The 18285-nt window shown below is 41.6% G+C and overlaps 1 protein-coding gene across 1 annotated transcript; it reads right to left on the reverse strand.

Annotated features, from left to right (window-relative positions):
- Positions 1-8818: 8818 nt before the first annotated feature.
- LOC139465423 (carbohydrate sulfotransferase 1-like) lies at positions 8819-15473 on the reverse strand. Its single transcript, XM_071247133.1, has 5 exons — positions 15446-15473; positions 14356-14443; positions 13526-13594; positions 10987-11167; positions 8819-9648 (listed from the first exon to the last, which is right to left on the reverse strand). The coding sequence occupies exons 2-5, from the start codon at positions 14423-14425 to the stop codon at positions 8880-8882; spliced, it is 1089 nt and encodes a 362-aa protein (XP_071103234.1). The 5' UTR covers positions 14426-14443; positions 15446-15473; the 3' UTR covers positions 8819-8879.
- Between the last annotated feature and the right edge of the window lie 2812 nt (positions 15474-18285).

Raw genomic sequence — 18285 nt, forward strand, 5'->3', positions numbered from 1 at the left:
ATTACTCGATAAAGTTCATAATACATATCAGGCTATGGATGACTGTCATAAAGAAATAAACCGAAATAATTCAGCAGTCGTTTTACCAATTTAATACCGATACGGTATATTTCCACAATGAAATACAATTCAATTTACGCCCACACATATCCAAGCTTAATGTATGTAATAACTTGAAAGAGGAAACATTGTATAGTAGAGTCTATGAAGAGGAACTCTGCACGTACAGGCGTCTGATGCGAGACGCAGCATGTATACATGCGATTGTGGGCATACATTGACATTTTGTGCGACTTGCCTATTGCCAGTGTGCATAACGTTTTGCTGTGAGAAAATAGTCCGTGTAAGGATACGTAGTACAATCTCTGTGTTATGGATGTGTTGGGAAATGGCGAACCCAGTGCATGTATTTGGATTGTTATATGAGCAACGCAAGTAATGTCATTGTGCATACAACAAGCTGGTATATAGAATCCATGATTGTTCTGTTCAGAGAAAACACTTATTTGGTAAAGAGTTTGCACAATGCTAAAAAAGTTTGTTGTTTATTGTTTTCAGGATAAATATTCTGTTACATCCGTGTCTGGTGTAAGTTGTCAGCACGAACGATATTCGGCCCATTTGGCCAATGAAATCTCTTTCTTAAAGTGTTTCGGACTTTTGACATGATCAAGGTAAGAAGTATGACAACGACGACGACGACAACAACAATAACAACAACAATAATAATAATACTCATCATCATACTACTACTACTACTACTACTACTACTACTACTACTACTACTACTACTACTACTACTACTACTACTACTAATCGACCGCCTCCGTGGTCTGGTGGTAGAGCGTCCGCCCGGAGAGCGTTAGGTCCGGGTTTCGATGCCCGGCCGCGTCAGACCAAAAGACGTTAAAATATGGTACTTGTTGTTACCCTGTCTAGCGCTCGGCATAAAGGGGCTAAAACAAAGACTGGTCGGCCCGGAGTCAATATACTGTGTCTGAGTGGGGTATTCATGTTAAACTGCGGCATGGTATCTCAGTGAGCTAGCACTATAACTCGGCATCAGTCCGGACTAATACAAGCAGCCACACACACACACACGTGCATGCACGTCGCTATATGAGTTCAATAATCTTGGACGCGACGTTAAACCCAATTTCACCTCACCTCACCTCACCTCACTACTACTAATCAGAAATAGCACCGGACATGCATAACGACTTACCTGTTCGCAGACACGCGGATCAATGTTAAACCATCCATTAACAGCGCCTGTATGTAGAGTCAGCCCATACCAATATCCTCCCCATCCGATGTTCATGCAACCTCTGGAGAATTGTGTGTCATTTTGAAAATGTTATGAAGTTCTGACACAATATGCGCCCGTTTATATGTGAATGTGATTAAAATTACACAGAGGGACATTTAGGTGCATTGGTTTCAAAACTGGTTGACTTAAACTATTACTCTACAGTATTAATTGAGAAAACACTATTGTGAACAAACAACGCGACTGCACAGGTGAAAGCACCCGGTTTCAAATTTCCCCCGTATGGAAGGGCGTCTCCGCGATACGTAGAGTGATATGGTTTGGAGGTGCTGAAAGAAAGTGATTGAGCTTAGTATGCTGGAGTGGGTTATACGACCGGGCACGTAGTGCACGGGGCAGTTACCTGTAATAGTAGACACACACTTCGGAGAACAGTTGAATGAGAGCATTAACATTAATGAACAATTCCATAGCACCTGCAAGACAATCAACGTTTTCTTAAAAAATTTTATATTCAACTTAACTGACGGGTAAAAGTAAGTATACACTTAGATTTGACCGACAATAAGCAAACGTTTTTAAAATGTTACTTGGCAGAAAACAGTCGCCGAAACATTGCAAACTTAAGGTCCAAAACATGACACCGTATCAAATACATCAGCATCACTTAACCATTTCTGTCATCACTGATTTTCAGTGATCCATTCATATAATTTCGACAGCTCTTTGCCCCCTAGAAGAACCTGTTTCGGCAGAAAATCTAGGATGGCTATTCTCTTGCATTGATAATTTATAGTGTTTTTTTCCGGTATAGCAAGCTCACATCAATCCCTTTTAAAATTCAGTCTAAAACGATTTGAGCCTGGGCCCAGGTCACTCCCTTCGACTGGGCCCAAAACACTGACGCCAGGCTGAGATCACTCCCCTCTCATGGGCCCAAAACACTGACATCAGGCTGAGATCACTCCTCTCTCCTAGGCCCAAAACACTGACGTCTGGCTGAGATCACTCCCCTCTCCTAGGTCCAAAACACTGACGTCAGGCTGAGATCACTCCCCTCTCCTAGGTCCAAAACACTGACGTCAGGCTGAGATCACTCCCCTCTCTTAGGCCCCAAAACACTGGCGCCAGGCTGAGATCACGTCCCTCTTAGGCCCAAAACACTGACGTCACACTGAGATCACTTCCCTCTCCTAGGCCCAAAATACTGACGTCACGCTGAGATCACTTCCCTCTCCTATGGGCCCAAAACACTGACGTCACGCTGAGATCACTTCCCTCTCCTAGGCCCAAAACACTGACGCCAGGTTGAGATCACTCCCCTCTCCTAGGCCCAAAACACTGACGCCAGGCTGAGATCACTCCCATCTCCTAGGCCCAAAACACTGACGTCACACTGAGATCACTCCCATCTCCTAGGCCCAAAACACTGACGTCACACTGAGATCACTCCCATCTCCTAGGCCCAAAACACTGGCGCCAGGCTGAGATCACGTCCCTCTCCCAGGCCCAAAACACTGAAGTCACGCTGAGATCACGTCCCTCTCCTAGGCCCAAAACACTCACGCTAGGCAGAGATCACGTCCCTCTTCTAGGCCCAAAACACTGACGTCACGCTGAGATCACACCCCGTTGGGCTCAAATCAATCCCCAACATTTTACAGTATTCTACTTCTGTTCAATTTGGCATACAGGTCTAAAGCTTCCTCTTATCTGAAAAGGTAGATGCTGATTGTTCAATTGTCGACGTACATTATTCCGACCAACTTCGATGAGTGAAAAAATACGATACGTCTATACAACTATGTATACCTATATACAATAAATGTAAGTTATATTTCTCCTGGTCCTTCTTTTTGAGGATAAATTATAATTTTATTTAGATTTAAACTAGAAATCAGAGGATATTATAATTTACATATACATGAAAACTCAACACACTTCCTGGTACTGTATGTAGCTTCGATCTTCTGCCAATCCCCGTTTCACTTACTGTCCAGCCTTAGTTAGTATATACATATGTCCTCTGTCAAAAGTATTCATGTTCCAAAGATATAATCCGAACGCAAACATTTCCTTATGAAGAATTAGTATGTTAGTATTAGTGCCTGATTGATTGGATATTTAAAAATAAAATATAATACAAAATGTCTGATGTAGCTAAAGGTATTTTCACGTGTAAATATGCACTATATTTGTAGTCAACTAAAGAACATCGTCAACATCTTATATTGCATAGTGTTTTTGAAATGTCTCGCCTAATGAACACGTTAAATATTGCAATGTCGTTTTTAATTCCCTGCAGTACTGTACACAACATTTGCCTGTTTTCATGTATACGGCGACTTCGTGGGCTTATTAAAAACAAATTGCGAGTCACACCTGAACGCCCGAATCCAGTCATATCATATACTGTTTAACTCCAGGAAGTTATCTATCAATACTCCTGGGGGAAGGAATCATTGTTGCGAAAATGCAAAACAGCGAGGAAACCATGAGCTCTTAGAATTCTTGCCTGCAATCTTAAACCTTGTCAGTATCTCCTGTGTAAAATGTTCGTACATGCAGAACGCATAAACAGAGAGTATTGATATCTGGAACGATTTCTGCACACGAAGTATACATTTGGGATTTTAATTATGCACACGTTGTTGTTTCATTTTTTTTAAAGTTTACCTGTGTTTGTTGAAACATGCACTTCTATCTCGAATTATCAACCCAACATATACACAGGCGATAGGAAAGGTATCATTTATACGAATCAAAGTTTGCTAAGGGAGAAACCACTTTAAAAGGTAACATGTCAAAGTATGTACATCTGTTGAAATAGCTAAAGACAATATTGCGTGACGACATGTTTAATGAACAAACATCCGCTGTCATTTGCCAAACATTGTGATGCGACCACAGCCTGGCACCATCGTCCCATGCTCCCAATAAGTACCTGGATGGTTGCCATTGAAGGTTGTTCCACTCTTCAGTAAGAGCATTGCCAAGTTCCTGTAGAGTTGCCTGAAGGACAGGGCGTCGTGGAAGGGCGATCTGCAGCTAGTTCCACACGTGTTCGATAGCGTTGAGGTTTGGTTACCGGGCTGGCCACTCAATGCGAACAATGGTTTCCTGCTCTGAGTAGGCATCAACGACCCTGACACGATGATGCTGTGCGTTATCGTCCATGTGGATGAAGACTGGTCCGATTGCACAACATATGGTCTCACGTACTCACCAAGAATGCCATCCCTGTATCACAGTGTCACTGTGCCCTCTGAAGGACATGGAGATCGGTTCTTCCAGCTCTACTGATCCCACTCCAAATCATGATTGAGCCCCTTCCATAGCGGTTATGTTCGGCTACGTCGGAATCCTGAAATCTGCCACACTCGGGCACGACGATCTGTGAAGCCTGGATAGTATCTCAATTCATCAGTGAAAAGTATTGGAGCCCAGTCCTTTTCTGTCCAATTCACGTGATCCTCAGCCCTATCCAAACGTGACTATAACATTGTCTGAAAAGAAACGTTAACGCCACTGGCGTTCCGCGGGTCATTTCTGAGTGTGGTGGCAGTCCCGAGTGTGGTGTTTTGCTACAATAAGGAGAAACCTGTCTTCCCTCTGTGTGGTGGAACGCTGTCGACCACCTCCATGTAGCTGGGTAGCAGATGAAAAAGCCTGGTATCGATTCTAGGCCCTGCTGATCACACTTTGGCCAGATATTCTAGAATGATTCGACCCGGGGACTTGGCCACCTACATCACCACCAGACATGGGTGTATACTTTATTTTACTAGGCAGAAACACTGTGTCTGTAGTCACTCGGAGTGTGAGTGATTGTGGGGTTAACACTATCTAACAGACCGTCATCCATGCATTGATGTTCCAAGTAGGAGTTAAGCTAAAGATATATACAAACGTTTACGATTTTAGTGAAGTTTACGCTAACGGGTGTAGTATTGCCAACCAATGAATCGAGTTGACACTCGAATGTCACGCCGACTGACACGCATGGAAAAAACCGAGAACTATATGTCCCGGTGTATGTAGCCTGGTAAAGGGACAAGAGCTAGCACAGAAAACGTCTTTGGAACCGATGTCTTGTTGTCATCTTTGCTATACATAAAGAAACACAAAGTTACTGTGAACTGAGACAAAATATTGAAAAGGTGTGAACAACTGGAACAAACAGTACCATATGAGGAATTAACGTTAATGTTAATATGATAGAGGAATTACAAAATCTAAAGAGACTCGGAATTCATCCATAAAAAACAACCAACTGACATATCAGCACATATCATCTCTGACACTAAGCTGTTTCCGACATGTACTCGCACATGAAACTTCTCATTTCAGGGTGCTGAGCCAAACGCATTCTCCTTTTATACCAGCTATATTTATCCCAGTGGCTGGTCATAGATTGGCTGGGCAGGTATCGATCATTGACAGCCCACCTAGCTAGCGAGCATTGCGAACAACAGTCAGGGTGGCGGCGGTTGTCGGGGTGGGGTGCCGCCGTAGAGAAGGGCAAAAGTTGGATTGTGTTAGTTCAGGCTTATCATCAGCATGCACGTCAATGTCAGTACAATGTAAACCTACTCGACGTTACTGTTTATAAATGTAGTTTGTGATCGTGTATCTTGTTTTACGGATGACCTTACACCAAGCACTATCGCTTCTCCCCACAAGAGCATGTGTACACAAGAGCATGTAGATATTCTAATGCTACGTGGGTGATGGACGTCACAGATAACGAGATATTCATTTGGTAGCATTCTTCACAACACACAAATATCACGCTACTTTGCCTACGACCATTAACAAATATGAACATTTATCTGACTAGTAAAGTTTAAGTATGAACAAAATACCGAAATATAGTGTTTTTCATCTCTGCATGGTTGTATTTTTTTCCGTCTATCTGTCCGAGGACAACAACTGGTCTTTATCTAAGCAACGACAATCTATAAGTTATTCAAGATAGCATTTCCTTAGAAGTCATGAACATTTTGATATCGTACAACAAAGTTTCATAACGTTCCATACCACCCGATATCTTACCATATCGTCCAACAAAGTTTTATAACGTTTCATACCACCCGATATCTTACTATATCGTCCAACAAAGTTTTATAACGTTCCAATTCCGTTTAATGAAGAATAAAGTACCGGGACAAAGAGGTTTAATTGTTAATACTGCAGCCCTCACTATAACACCAATACACGGAGCATATATCATTTCATAACATTATTATATAACATCAACAATACATACATTGTTATATATGCCACAATGAATTGTACGCCAAGAGGCATGCACCACAAATGAGGTATGATTTTTTAAGTAATTCGTGGTATGTTTTACATTTACTCCGGCTGATGAATGAACTGATAACATAAAGTCTTTGTGTGTTCCAGAACACGGGCGGCCCAGTCACCTAAGTCGCTGCTATTCGATTAGTAGTGTCTTGTGTGTTAATACTAATTCTCTCTCTGTGTGCCTTGTATATTGTATTAATATTACTAAAAACTGTCCTTGTATAAAGTCTTTGATAGACATTTAGAAGTTGGGATACCAAGAATACATGACGTTTTGTATAGATAACAACTTCTTGTATTCTTTGTCACGTCGTTTCAGAGCTGCTTCTTGCCCCTTCATCAGATGAATGCTTATAGATTAATGGATGGCTTCTCATTAACAGAGATCAAGGTAGCTACCTACCCTGTGTGTACTCCACTTCGATACATTAACAGAGACCACGGTATCTACCTACCCGGTGTATACTCTACTGTGCTGTACATTAACAAAGACCAAGGTATCTACCTACCCGGTGTGTACTCCACTGTGCTGTACATTAACAGAGACTAAGGTATCTACCTACCCGGTGTGTTCTCCACTGTGCTGTACATTAGCGGACACCAATGTATCTACCTACCCGGTGTGTACTCCGTTGTGTTATACATTAACAGAGACCAAGGTATCTACATACCCCGTGTGTACTTCACTGTGCTATACATTAACAGAGACCAAGGTATCTACCTACCCGGTGTATACTCTACTGTGCTGTACATTAACAGAGACCAAGGTATCTACCTACCCGGTGTGTACTCCACTGTGCTGTACATTAACAGAGACCAAGGTATCTACATACCCCGTGTGTACTTCACTGTGCTATACATTAACAGAGACCAAGGTATCTACCGACCCGGTGTATACTCTACTGTGCTGTACATTAACAGAGACCAAGGTATCTACCTACCCGGTGTGTACTCTACTGTGCTGTACATTAACAGAGACCAAGGTATCTACCTACCCGGTGTGTACTCTACTGTGCTGTACATTAACAGAGACCAAGGTATCTACCTACCCGGTGTATACTCCACTGCGCTATACATTAACAGAGACCAAGGTATCTACCTACCCGGTGTATACTCTACTGTGCTGTACATTAACAGAGACCAAGGTATCTACCTACCCGGTGTGTACTCTACTGTGCTGTACATTAACAGAGACCAAGGTATCTACCTACCCGGTGTATACTCCACTGTGCTATACATTAACAGAGACCAAGGTATCTACCTACCCGGTGTTTACTCTACTGTGCTGTACATTAACAGAGACCAAGGTATCTACCTACCCGGTGTGTACTCTACTGTGCTGTACATTGACAGAGACTAAGGTATCTACCTCCCCGCTGTGTACTCCACTGTGCTGTACATTAACAGAGACCAAGGTATCTACCTACCCGGTGTGTACTCTACTGTGCTATACATTAACAGAGACCAAGGTATCTACCTACCCGGTGTGTACTCTACTGTGCTGTACATTGACAGAGACTAAGGTAGCTACCTACCCGGTGTGTACTCTACTGTGCTATACATTAACAGAGACCAAGGTATCTACCTACCCGGTGTGTACTCTACTGTGCTGTACATTGACAGAGACTAAGGTAGCTACCTACCCGGTGTGTACTCTACTGTGCTGTACATTAACAGAGACCAAGGTATCTACCTACCCGGTGTGTACTCTACTGTGCTGTACATTAACAGAGACCAAGGTATCTACCTACCCCGTGTATACTCTACTGTGCTGTACATTAACAGTGTGTACAGTGTGCACCCCACTTTCCTGAAATCACGTCATCAACGTCAAAGGACATCGTGATTGCCTCACTGTTTGTGTCACAATAGCCAGATCCTTGTAACCTCCAGAGAACCTAACTAATTCTTTCCATAATCTTATTAATGTAATTGGCCCCGTCATTACAATGTTATCTTTGTACATTAATCCTATGTCACTGGTTTTGTCATTAAATTGTTATCTTCGTACATTCATCCCACCTTGTTTTGTGTGAAAATATCATGACTTGTAAACGCTGGAGTGAGTGAGTGAGTATGGTTTTACGCCGCTTTTAGCAATATTCCAGCAATATCACGGCGGGGGACACCATAAATGGGCTTCACACATTGTACCTATGTCGGGAATCGAACCCGGGTCTTCGGCGTGACGAGCGAACGCTTTAACCACTAGGCTACCCGACCGCCCCTGTAAACGCTGGAGAGATTACTGATGATCAGATGCACGTGTCAGTCTGTTTACGATTACACTGTCATGTCAATATATATGAAATTTACTGGAAATTTGATTATACAGTGGGACAGACAGATTGCGGAGACTGTCATCACTCACAGCAGGCAGGTACCCCATAACATCAAACAAGGGCTGACATATCTTATCAATGAAGGACACTTTGGCTAAGGACAAGTCTAGTCGCCATTTTGAAATTATTTCCTTAGAGTCTCGTTTAACGCACAAAGCGTCACAGACGTCATTTGTCTTATGAGTGATATTTTTTATGTAACTTTTTATCTTGTCTGTAAGTTCAAGATCTATAAAGTCAAATATCTCTTTTGCCATGATTATAGGTTTTTCAGCCAAGTCTTCGTAACGCATCGTGGCGATACGTCCAGGAAACCTTCTTCTCATTTCCTTTGAGTCTTCAATGTCCTGCTTAACTCTTGTGCAGAACTGTTTTGCGGATGGACCCAGGTCAGCCCACGGAAGGTACCCGACACTATTCTGCGACAACATCGTCGCCCTTGGGTCCCGTATCAAATGCAAAACTTTCATGTTGTCATATTTACTCATTAGGTGAGTCACGTTTTTCACTCCTATCCTGATGACTTTCACAGAGGACACTCGCGACTTCTTACATGCATTTTGCAGGAGCATGGTGCAATTTGCAATCTTCGATTGATACTTGTCGCGAGAACAGGTGTAGTAAGGGTATGTGTCGGGGCTGTTTTTCATGTGGCCCTGGGCTAGAGTCGACGCATCCGTCATGCTCGTGTTGCACGTGAGAAATCCCTCAAGGGTTGACAACCTGAAAGTAGGACTCGCTGAATACTTTTCTCTGTTGGATTTCATGTACAGTAAAATACGTTTATAACGAACACGCTTATAACGAACTGACCTATATAACGAACTTATTTTTTAGTCCCAACCGTTGCTGTATATATGCCTATAACGAACTACGGTTATTGCGAACTAAAATTAGTGGTCCCTTTGAGTTCGTTATAACCGTAGTTTACTGTATGTTATACAGCCATTGTAATTATACTGCCACCGAAATTTGTATTGCCACTTTATTGTGTACTGCCATTATAATCGCCGTGAAGTAACTTGTATTGATTTATAATAAAATTATTGTTATTTGTATACTAGAATTGTTTGATAGGCATTACTTAGAAGTTGACGGATGACAAAATAGACACAATTTATGGATAACAACTCCTTTAATAACTCTGAAGGCGACGTTTCGGTATAGACAACGGTATAGAGAGCTATACCGAAACGTCGGCTTCAGAGTTATTAAAGACGTTGTTCCCACATTCCCGCCCCTCTGGATCCGCCTATGGTTAAAACTCGCACATCGTGCCGAAGATCACTGACAATGTTCGAAGCCAATTCAAGGAGTCCTTCAGCGTCACATTGACGTGTACTTGCTACTTTTCCTCGTTAATCGTCCCGCTTGCCTCGTGCGATAACACCGTTCTGCCAACGTGTATTTTACGGACGCATCGTTAGCTCTCTTTTCCGTCCTCCCTTCACATGACCAATATGAGAATGGCGGAATAGTTCTGGGCCAAACTACAAAAGATGTTTTGTACACCCTTAAGAGTTTGCATGTATTAAGTACACGTATGGTTCCTGCTTACAGGGTGCATCTGAACCAATGGACACAACCACCAGGCAGCACATGTCTGCAGCCATCAAAGTTGATGTAGGCGCTCTCTGTTGATGTAAATGGACAAACTTGGCTACCGTGGTGTCATGAAATATATCTAGCTCCAACAGCCATCCATGCAGACACGTTGTCAACTTTAGCCTAAAGTTTAGGTGATGATATTTTTTCAAGAATATCTTTGTTTCGAAGAATATCAAATGGTCGGCCTCTAACTGTAATAAAACCTCTCAATTGTGTGATTGTTTTGTAGCCTTCAGATAACCATGATTTCAGAGGTGAGGTGAACTGGGATTTATAGTCGCAAACAAGATTATTGCACTTATATAGCGTCGTGCATGCACACGCGCATGTGTGTGTGTGTGTGTGTGTGTCTGTGTGTGTGTGTGTGTGTGTGTGTGTGTGTGTCTGCATGTACTAGTCCGGACTGATGCCGATTTTATAGTGACCTAATTAGACTATTGTAAACATGCTTACTGTCTCTGTAAGTAATCCTGCTTTCCCCCCGCCAGTCTGTTCTGGCGTTCCACGTCATGAAGCGGCTCGAACACATAGAATACATCCGGGTGCCTCTGGACAATAGCACCGGTGAAGGAAGACCCACTGCGCATGTACGTCAGAATGATCAGCATCGTGCTCTGCTTCGTCCCCTTGACACCTGCAACAATGGCGGTAGTACAATTTGAGAATTAACAGTACGAGCTACAAGTTGGTGTGGAATATTTAAAGGAAATAAAGAAAGGTGTATAAAATGTCCCGAAGGACTCAATGGTGAATATTTTTCTCTTGATACAACTTTATCTATATCCACTTTGTCAGATCACGAGATGAGATAAACATGTTTGCCTTGATCACCGCACTTCAGTCTTCATAGAAAACAAATACAGTAAACTACGGTTATACCGAACACGTTTATAACGAACTGACGGATATAACGAACTTACTTTTTGGTCCCGACTGTTTGCTGTAGTTATGCTGTGTATAAGCTTATAACGAACTACGGTTATAACGAACTAAAATTAGTAGTCCCTTTGAGTTCGTTATAACTGTACTTTACTGTACCCGAAATAAAAGTAGAACTTCTATGCAAATTCGCTAAACCTGACGAAATACACTATTTGTGTTTAACGACATCACCCAGCGACAGACACTCTTACGTTGTATGTTGTCGCAAGATATAAATTGAATTTATTTTTTTACCAGTGAAAATAACAACAGAGGCTTCAACATTCCACGGACATATACTTGAATTTCGGAGGTGAGGTGAAATGGGGTTTAACGTAGCATCCAAGATTATTGCACTTATATAGCGACGTGCATGTACGTGTGTGTGTTTGTGTGGCTGCTTGTACTAGTCCGGACCGATGCCGATTTATAGTGCTAGCTTACTGGATACCATGCCGCAGTTTAACATGAATACCCCACTCAGACACAGTATACTGACTCCGAGCCGACCAGTTCTTGTTTTAGCCCCTTAATGCCGAGCGCAAGACAGGGTAACAACAAGTACCATCTTTAAACGTCTTTTGGTATGACGCGGCCGGGGATCGAACCCCGGACCTTCCGCTCTCCGGGCGGACGCTCTACGACTAGAACACGGAGGCGGTCCTTGAATTTCGGAAATAACAGAGCGAAACACACATACACAACAACACCCATGTTTGATGGTGGATAAATGACACAAACAAGGCATGTTTCGATGGGGGATGTACTTAATACGGGTAACATGGTTGTGTTTTGAACGTTAAGTCTGGAGTGTTTCAGCGACTGTTTTGATTATGTTTGTTGTCCTTTGGTTAAATCCAATTTCCAAGTGTATACTTCCTATTGCCATGCAGTTTAGTTCACGTTTACACAGTGGGTGAATGAGTGAGTTTATTTACCACCGCTTAGATCGGAATTTCATTTTGTTCATGACATGTCCAAGGGTTGTTGGATCAGAATAAAACAAGTTTGACAGGTGCCACCGCCAGCGCAGGATACGCTCACCTTTTCGCGAACACCTGGTATCATCACTATGATAGTGACTCATAAACACATGCTCATACGATAGGCTTTTTAAGAGATATTTCAAGTGACCCATTCAAACTGTTTTCATCACTATTTTGCCCTTTTCGCAGACATTTGATACTTTCGCTTTCACTTAGACGTTCACCATGTTGGTGAAACCCCCGAGCAGGGGTAATTACTGACAGTTTTACACAGGGAGTCTGGTGTATCATGTAATGTGTCATCTTCCCGAGGCAAGCATGTCCACTAGCCTATACCAAAGCCTAGTTTCTACCCGTGGCACATCTAGGCCACTTTTCCTGGCTCCACCCTAGTGCCACTTCGCGTAGGTCGCGTAACCAGATCGCTGTTCCTATCTCGTCGCTTCACAAAGATGGCAACTACCAAAGGCGACGACCGAGTCGATCAGAAAACAACAACATTCGCGCTTTCATCCCTGACACAAAACCATAGACAATCGTTGGGGGTTTAAAAACAAACAAACACACAAACACAAACACGTACATGCACGTCGCTATATAAGTGCAATAAACTTGGACGCGACGTTAAAGCCAATTTCACCTCACCTTAATTAACTTATCAGGTCGATAACGATCTGTGTCAATCCCAGTTTCAATGTATTACTTGTACCCCAAATAGCTTAAATTTCAAGCTTGAAGGTCTAATAGCCACATCAGCATTACCATTCAACCTTCAAGTGAGTGGGGTTTAACGCCGCTTTTAACAGTATTACAGTTATATCACGATGTGTCAGCTTAATGTGGGATGAAAGCCCGAAGTGATGCAGGTCTTAGGCGTTTACCTCTTAGGTGAAGCCCACAAGCATGGGTATTGTGCTGACAAACCTAGAAACATATATCGGGGCGAACCCACGATCGAAGGGACGCAACTCTGAACAGCGAATTGCGGCGCCTCAGATGAGTGGGCCATCCGTGCACCCTTTAACCAAACGAGAAGTTTTCCTGAATAATAAGTAACGGTTAAAGGTAGAATATAATGTGCTTACCAGTTAAACTGTGCTTTTGAGTCTTGTCGATGTGCTTGATGTCCTTTCCAACAAGGTGCTCACTTATCTCTGAAATAGGAATGGTTACGTATTACAATGACTATTAAACGCCAACGCCAGAGAAAGCTCAGTCTATAGGTTATTCGCAGAAATAGATTCCACTCGGCGTAACAGGTAAAATTAAGATCAAAATTATGTGAATGATCACAGAACATCAGTGCCGACACCCGGTGTTCGGCATTGGGTGAGCATATCCCCGCTCTGCCGGCTGCACCCGCCACTCAATTTGCATAAAACGTAAGTGTTTGTTGTCATTCGCCGCACCCAACACCAAGCGAGTGTTGACTAGACAATCCATTGATAGCGTGTCTGGACAAGATAATCTAGTGACACTATATATAGCACGTTTGCTAATTTAGTTAAAACTAAAACGAAAATTTAACTTTTGCCTACTAGAAAGAGAATCACTTAAGAATGTGTTCGTTTCAGTGTGTAAGTGTGTGTGTGGGGTGGTGGAGTGGGGGGGGGGGGGGGGGGGGGGGGGGATGTGGGGGGGGGGGGGGGAGGGGAGTCAGGTGTTACTGTCTCAAGGCCCCAACATTTTAACATTTTTGGGAAACCACGGAACGCACATAGAAGTCCCGCTTTCCAGACGATTGTCGTTGGCAACGTAGTAAGGATGGATATTTCGGCGTCGGTATGCGCGGGGTCTCACTGTAAGATAGGAGTTATATTCATTGTTGCAAGAGTTGCGTTGTCTCCGTCTGTATCTAATGGAAGTATACAGCAACTGGGGGTGGGGTGGGGAGGGGAGGGGGCATCATACTCACCGTGAACAACAAATACTCCTGCGCAACACAACACAACTACCACTATCTTCAGCTGCCGAGGTCGCCACATGATGAAATAACTGTCCCGCTGTAACACAAATACACATATAACGGCGTGTTTGGGTTACGGGAAAACACTGACACTTACCATTTCCTTCCTTTAAATGGAAGCGACAAGACCGTGTCTATTGTACGATTCCGACCATATCATACATGTACCTAGGACAAACTGACTACTTACCGTCATCAAGATGACCTTAGGAACCATTTACTAGGAAAGGTTTTCATGTGTATGTCAAAGATTCACTAGATTCGTAAGATTTACAAGAGTACAGTAGCACATTTATAAAGAGGTGAGATTCACTCTTGTACAGTAGCACTCATATGAAGAAATTTACATGCTAATATAACAATACACGAACTGAAGGTATAATCGTCCTGATGAGACTTCTCTCTGATGTTAAACGTCATAACATGAAGGAACACAATTCGTGTTGCGTTATTCTTTCCTGACTATCTATCTATCTATCTATCTATCTATCTATCTATCTATCTATCTGGGGGCACGGGTGGCCCAGTCGTCTAAGTCGCCGCGATTCGCTGTGCAGGGTTGCGTCCCTTGGGCACGCCAGAAACCTATGATTGTGGGTTCGAATCTCGGTTCGCCCCAATTATGTTTCTAGGTTTGTCAGCACCATACCCGTGCTCGTGGGTTTCACCGAAGTGGTAAACGTCTGAGACCTGCATCACTATGGGCTTTCCTCCCACATTAAGCTGACACGCCGTGATATAACTGGAATACTGTTAAAAGCGGCGTTAAACCCAACTCACTCACTCACTCACTCACTCACTCAATCACTCACTCTCTCACTCACTCACTCACTCACTCACTCACTCACTCACTCACTCACTCACTCTCTATCTATCTATCTATCTATCTATCTATCTATCTATCTATCTATCTATCTATCTATCATGAGATCGTATTTGAAGATCACATTTCAAAGTGTTAACTTGACCGTTCAAACAACAAGCGATACGTGACAAATATGTTGAGGTAGCATTGCCAAACAAAGTGAATAGTACTCACATTTTCTCTCTTCCCTGTTGCCCTTCTGTAAGTGATCAGACTGTCGGCGATAGCAGTGCGTGCGCATCAGTCACATGTGTCACACCAAGAAGGCCACCTGTGCAAACGGTATCGCGTAACCGAATATTCTGGTCCTTTGATATTAAGCTCATACAAGATATAATCAATTTCACAGATAGAAAAACAGGTGGCTGTAGGTAATGTATCCAATTTGGAGGCTAAAACGTCAACGCCCGAGTACAACAAATGTCGAATATCTGCTAGAACAGACAAAGACAGAAATTAGAATCCATATGGGTATAGATTATTTAGACAAAAGCTTGTATTTTTCCTGCTGACTATAATGGAGGGTGCGGTAATTTGAAAGATTGTATAATCGATGACAACAACAGATGCATTACATGTTTAGACGACATGTAACGGACGCATTTGACGTACCCAGCAGTGCCAGCGATATGTGTAAAGAATACGGGAGGGTTCTGGTGGACTTTGTGTTGTACGTTTTCTGTCCATATTGTAAATGAACGATTTGCTGGGGATAAGGAAGGATCATTTACTTGTTTTAAGGATGGTGGCGCTAGTTTGGTTGATTATGTACTGCGCTCAACTAGTTTATTAGACAACATCTCCGACTTTGGCATACATACTCGCTGTGAATCAGATCACTTTCCTATCATACTTACCCTCCACTGAGGTGATAGACAGGCCGCTAATGGTAATGAAATGCATGTAAGTAATATTCCTAGCTTTACATGGAGAAATGAAATTTGTGATGCCTTTAAACATAATGTTTATGAGTCATTGTCTGCACTTCACATGGATGAGTTGATGCATATATTGTCTTTGAATGTTGACTTAGCTGTTGAAGCTTTGACCAATGCTGTACATAATGGTTCTATTTCATGTGGATTACTTTCTAGAGATAGAAATCTATAGAAAAATGGTACCATAAAGACTGGGAGGATATGAAGACTAAAAAGTTAAATGTATTAGATTCTAAAGTTTAGATTCTCTCTAAATATTCTACAGTAAGGAATTGTTACAGGTCTTTATGCAGGAACAAAAGATTTGAATACGAGGAGACTTGTGTTCGTGAACTTGTAGACAGTAGTGGAGATAGTAAATCATTCTGGAAAAAGATAAGTGCATTGACAAAGAAGACAAGTTGTTGTCCTGTTTCCAACAAGATTTGCCAACCACGATTGGTTTGATTATTTTACGAATATTTTAAACCATACTGATATATTATTGAGCAGGCAGATAATGTTATAAATAACCATAATAAACAATTGTGTGATTTCTGTACTGATGATGATGTAAATAATATTCTTAATGGCGATATTACACAGGAAGAGATCGAATCATCCATAAGAGATCTGAAGCAGGGTGAAGCTGCAGGATCAGATGGTATGAAGGCTGAGATGATCCAATGTTGCAGTACTGTTTTAATTCCATATTTGTTAGTTATGTATAAAAATATTTTGTCAACGGGTAATTTTCCATCCGAATGAGCTAAGAGTGTTATTGTACCACTCCATAAAAGGGAAGCTTTGACGGTGTTGATAATTGTTATAATAGTGTTGATGAGGCATATCTTTGATGGATATTTTTGGGAAGTTATTCTCTCCTATTCTAAAGGGGCGTCTTAAACGTTTTTTTTTTCTGATCACTTTAACAGTATACCTGAGGCCCAGGCAGGATTTAGGAAAGGCTTTTGCGCAACGGAATTTTTTTACTCTGCAATGTCTTGTACAAAAGTATTTATCTAGAATTGTTGGACGTTTTTACTGTATTTACATGTATGTAGACTTTAAGAAGGCATTTGATTCTGTTGATAGGAAATTACTGTGGTATTCAATAATGAATAAAGGTGTTCATGGTTAATTATTCACTGTACTGTGAAATATGTATTCGAATATAAAAGCAGCTGTGAGAGTATCCAACACTACTATTACTGTTTATTTTGATAGTTAAGTGGAGTCAGACAAGGTTGTGTTAGCAGCCCGTTTTTATTTGCAATGTTTATTTCAGAATTTCAATCCATGATGGAAGATGCAGATGTAAGAGGTATATTCATAGGTTTGAACTACTGTTATCATTGTATGCTGATGATTTATGTATTTTTTATGACTATTATAAATCATGGGGCTTACAGATAAATATGGTTAAGACAGAAATATTTGTTTTTCGAAATAGTGGTTATTTACGACATTATGAGAAGTGGTATTTTGATTGAGGACAAATAAAGACATCAACTTATTATAATTATTTAGGTATTGTGTTTTCTACCAGGTTGTCATGGACAGTGTGTACAAGTGGTCTTGTTTCAAAAGCCAGTGAAGCTCTGTTATAAAGCAATTACAGCATGAATACCCAAATATTAATGTAAATATGTTATTTAAGTTGTTTGATTATAAAATAAAACATATTTTGTTATATGGGGCGGAGGTGTGGGGCTTCCATGAAAAAGCTGTTATCTCCTGTGGGAGCCAGTTTTGGATGATAAAATACAGTAAATTACGTTAATAACGAACACGCTTATAACGAACTGACGAATATAAGGAACTTACTTTATTGTCCCGACTATTTGTGGTTGGTATGCTGTGTATATGCTTAAAACGAACTTCGGTTATTACGAACTAAAATTAGTGGTCACTTTGAGTTCGTTATAACCGTAGTTTACTATATATAGAAGGAATCAGTTGCATGAATGGACCTAACAACTCTTATACAAATTATATTTTAGTATTTGTACATGCAATCCCTTTAGTGATTATGTTGCATAACCTACATGTATGGTATTTAAATACTGATAATATGATCATTATTTTTGCTAAATA

Source organism: Haliotis cracherodii, unplaced genomic scaffold, assembly GCF_022045235.1.
Source record: "Haliotis cracherodii isolate W230 unplaced genomic scaffold, xgHalCrac1.p SCAF_18, whole genome shotgun sequence".
Classification (NCBI taxonomy): domain Eukaryota; kingdom Metazoa; phylum Mollusca; class Gastropoda; order Lepetellida; family Haliotidae; genus Haliotis; species Haliotis cracherodii.

Excerpts from the sequence above, each read along its gene's own strand:
- LOC139465423 (XM_071247133.1), bottom strand. The coding sequence starts at position 14,425 with ATGTGGCGACCTCGGCAGCTGAAGATAGTGGTAGTTGTGTTGTGTTGC. Across the intron at positions 11,168-13,525 it reads TCAAAAGCACAGTTTAACTG|GTGTCAAGGGGACGAAGCAG; the intron begins GTAAGCACATTA and ends CCATTGTTGCAG. Across the intron at positions 9,649-10,986 it reads CAGGATTACTTACAGAGACA|GTTGTCAACCCTTGAGGGAT; the intron begins GTAAGCATGTTT and ends TCCTACTTTCAG.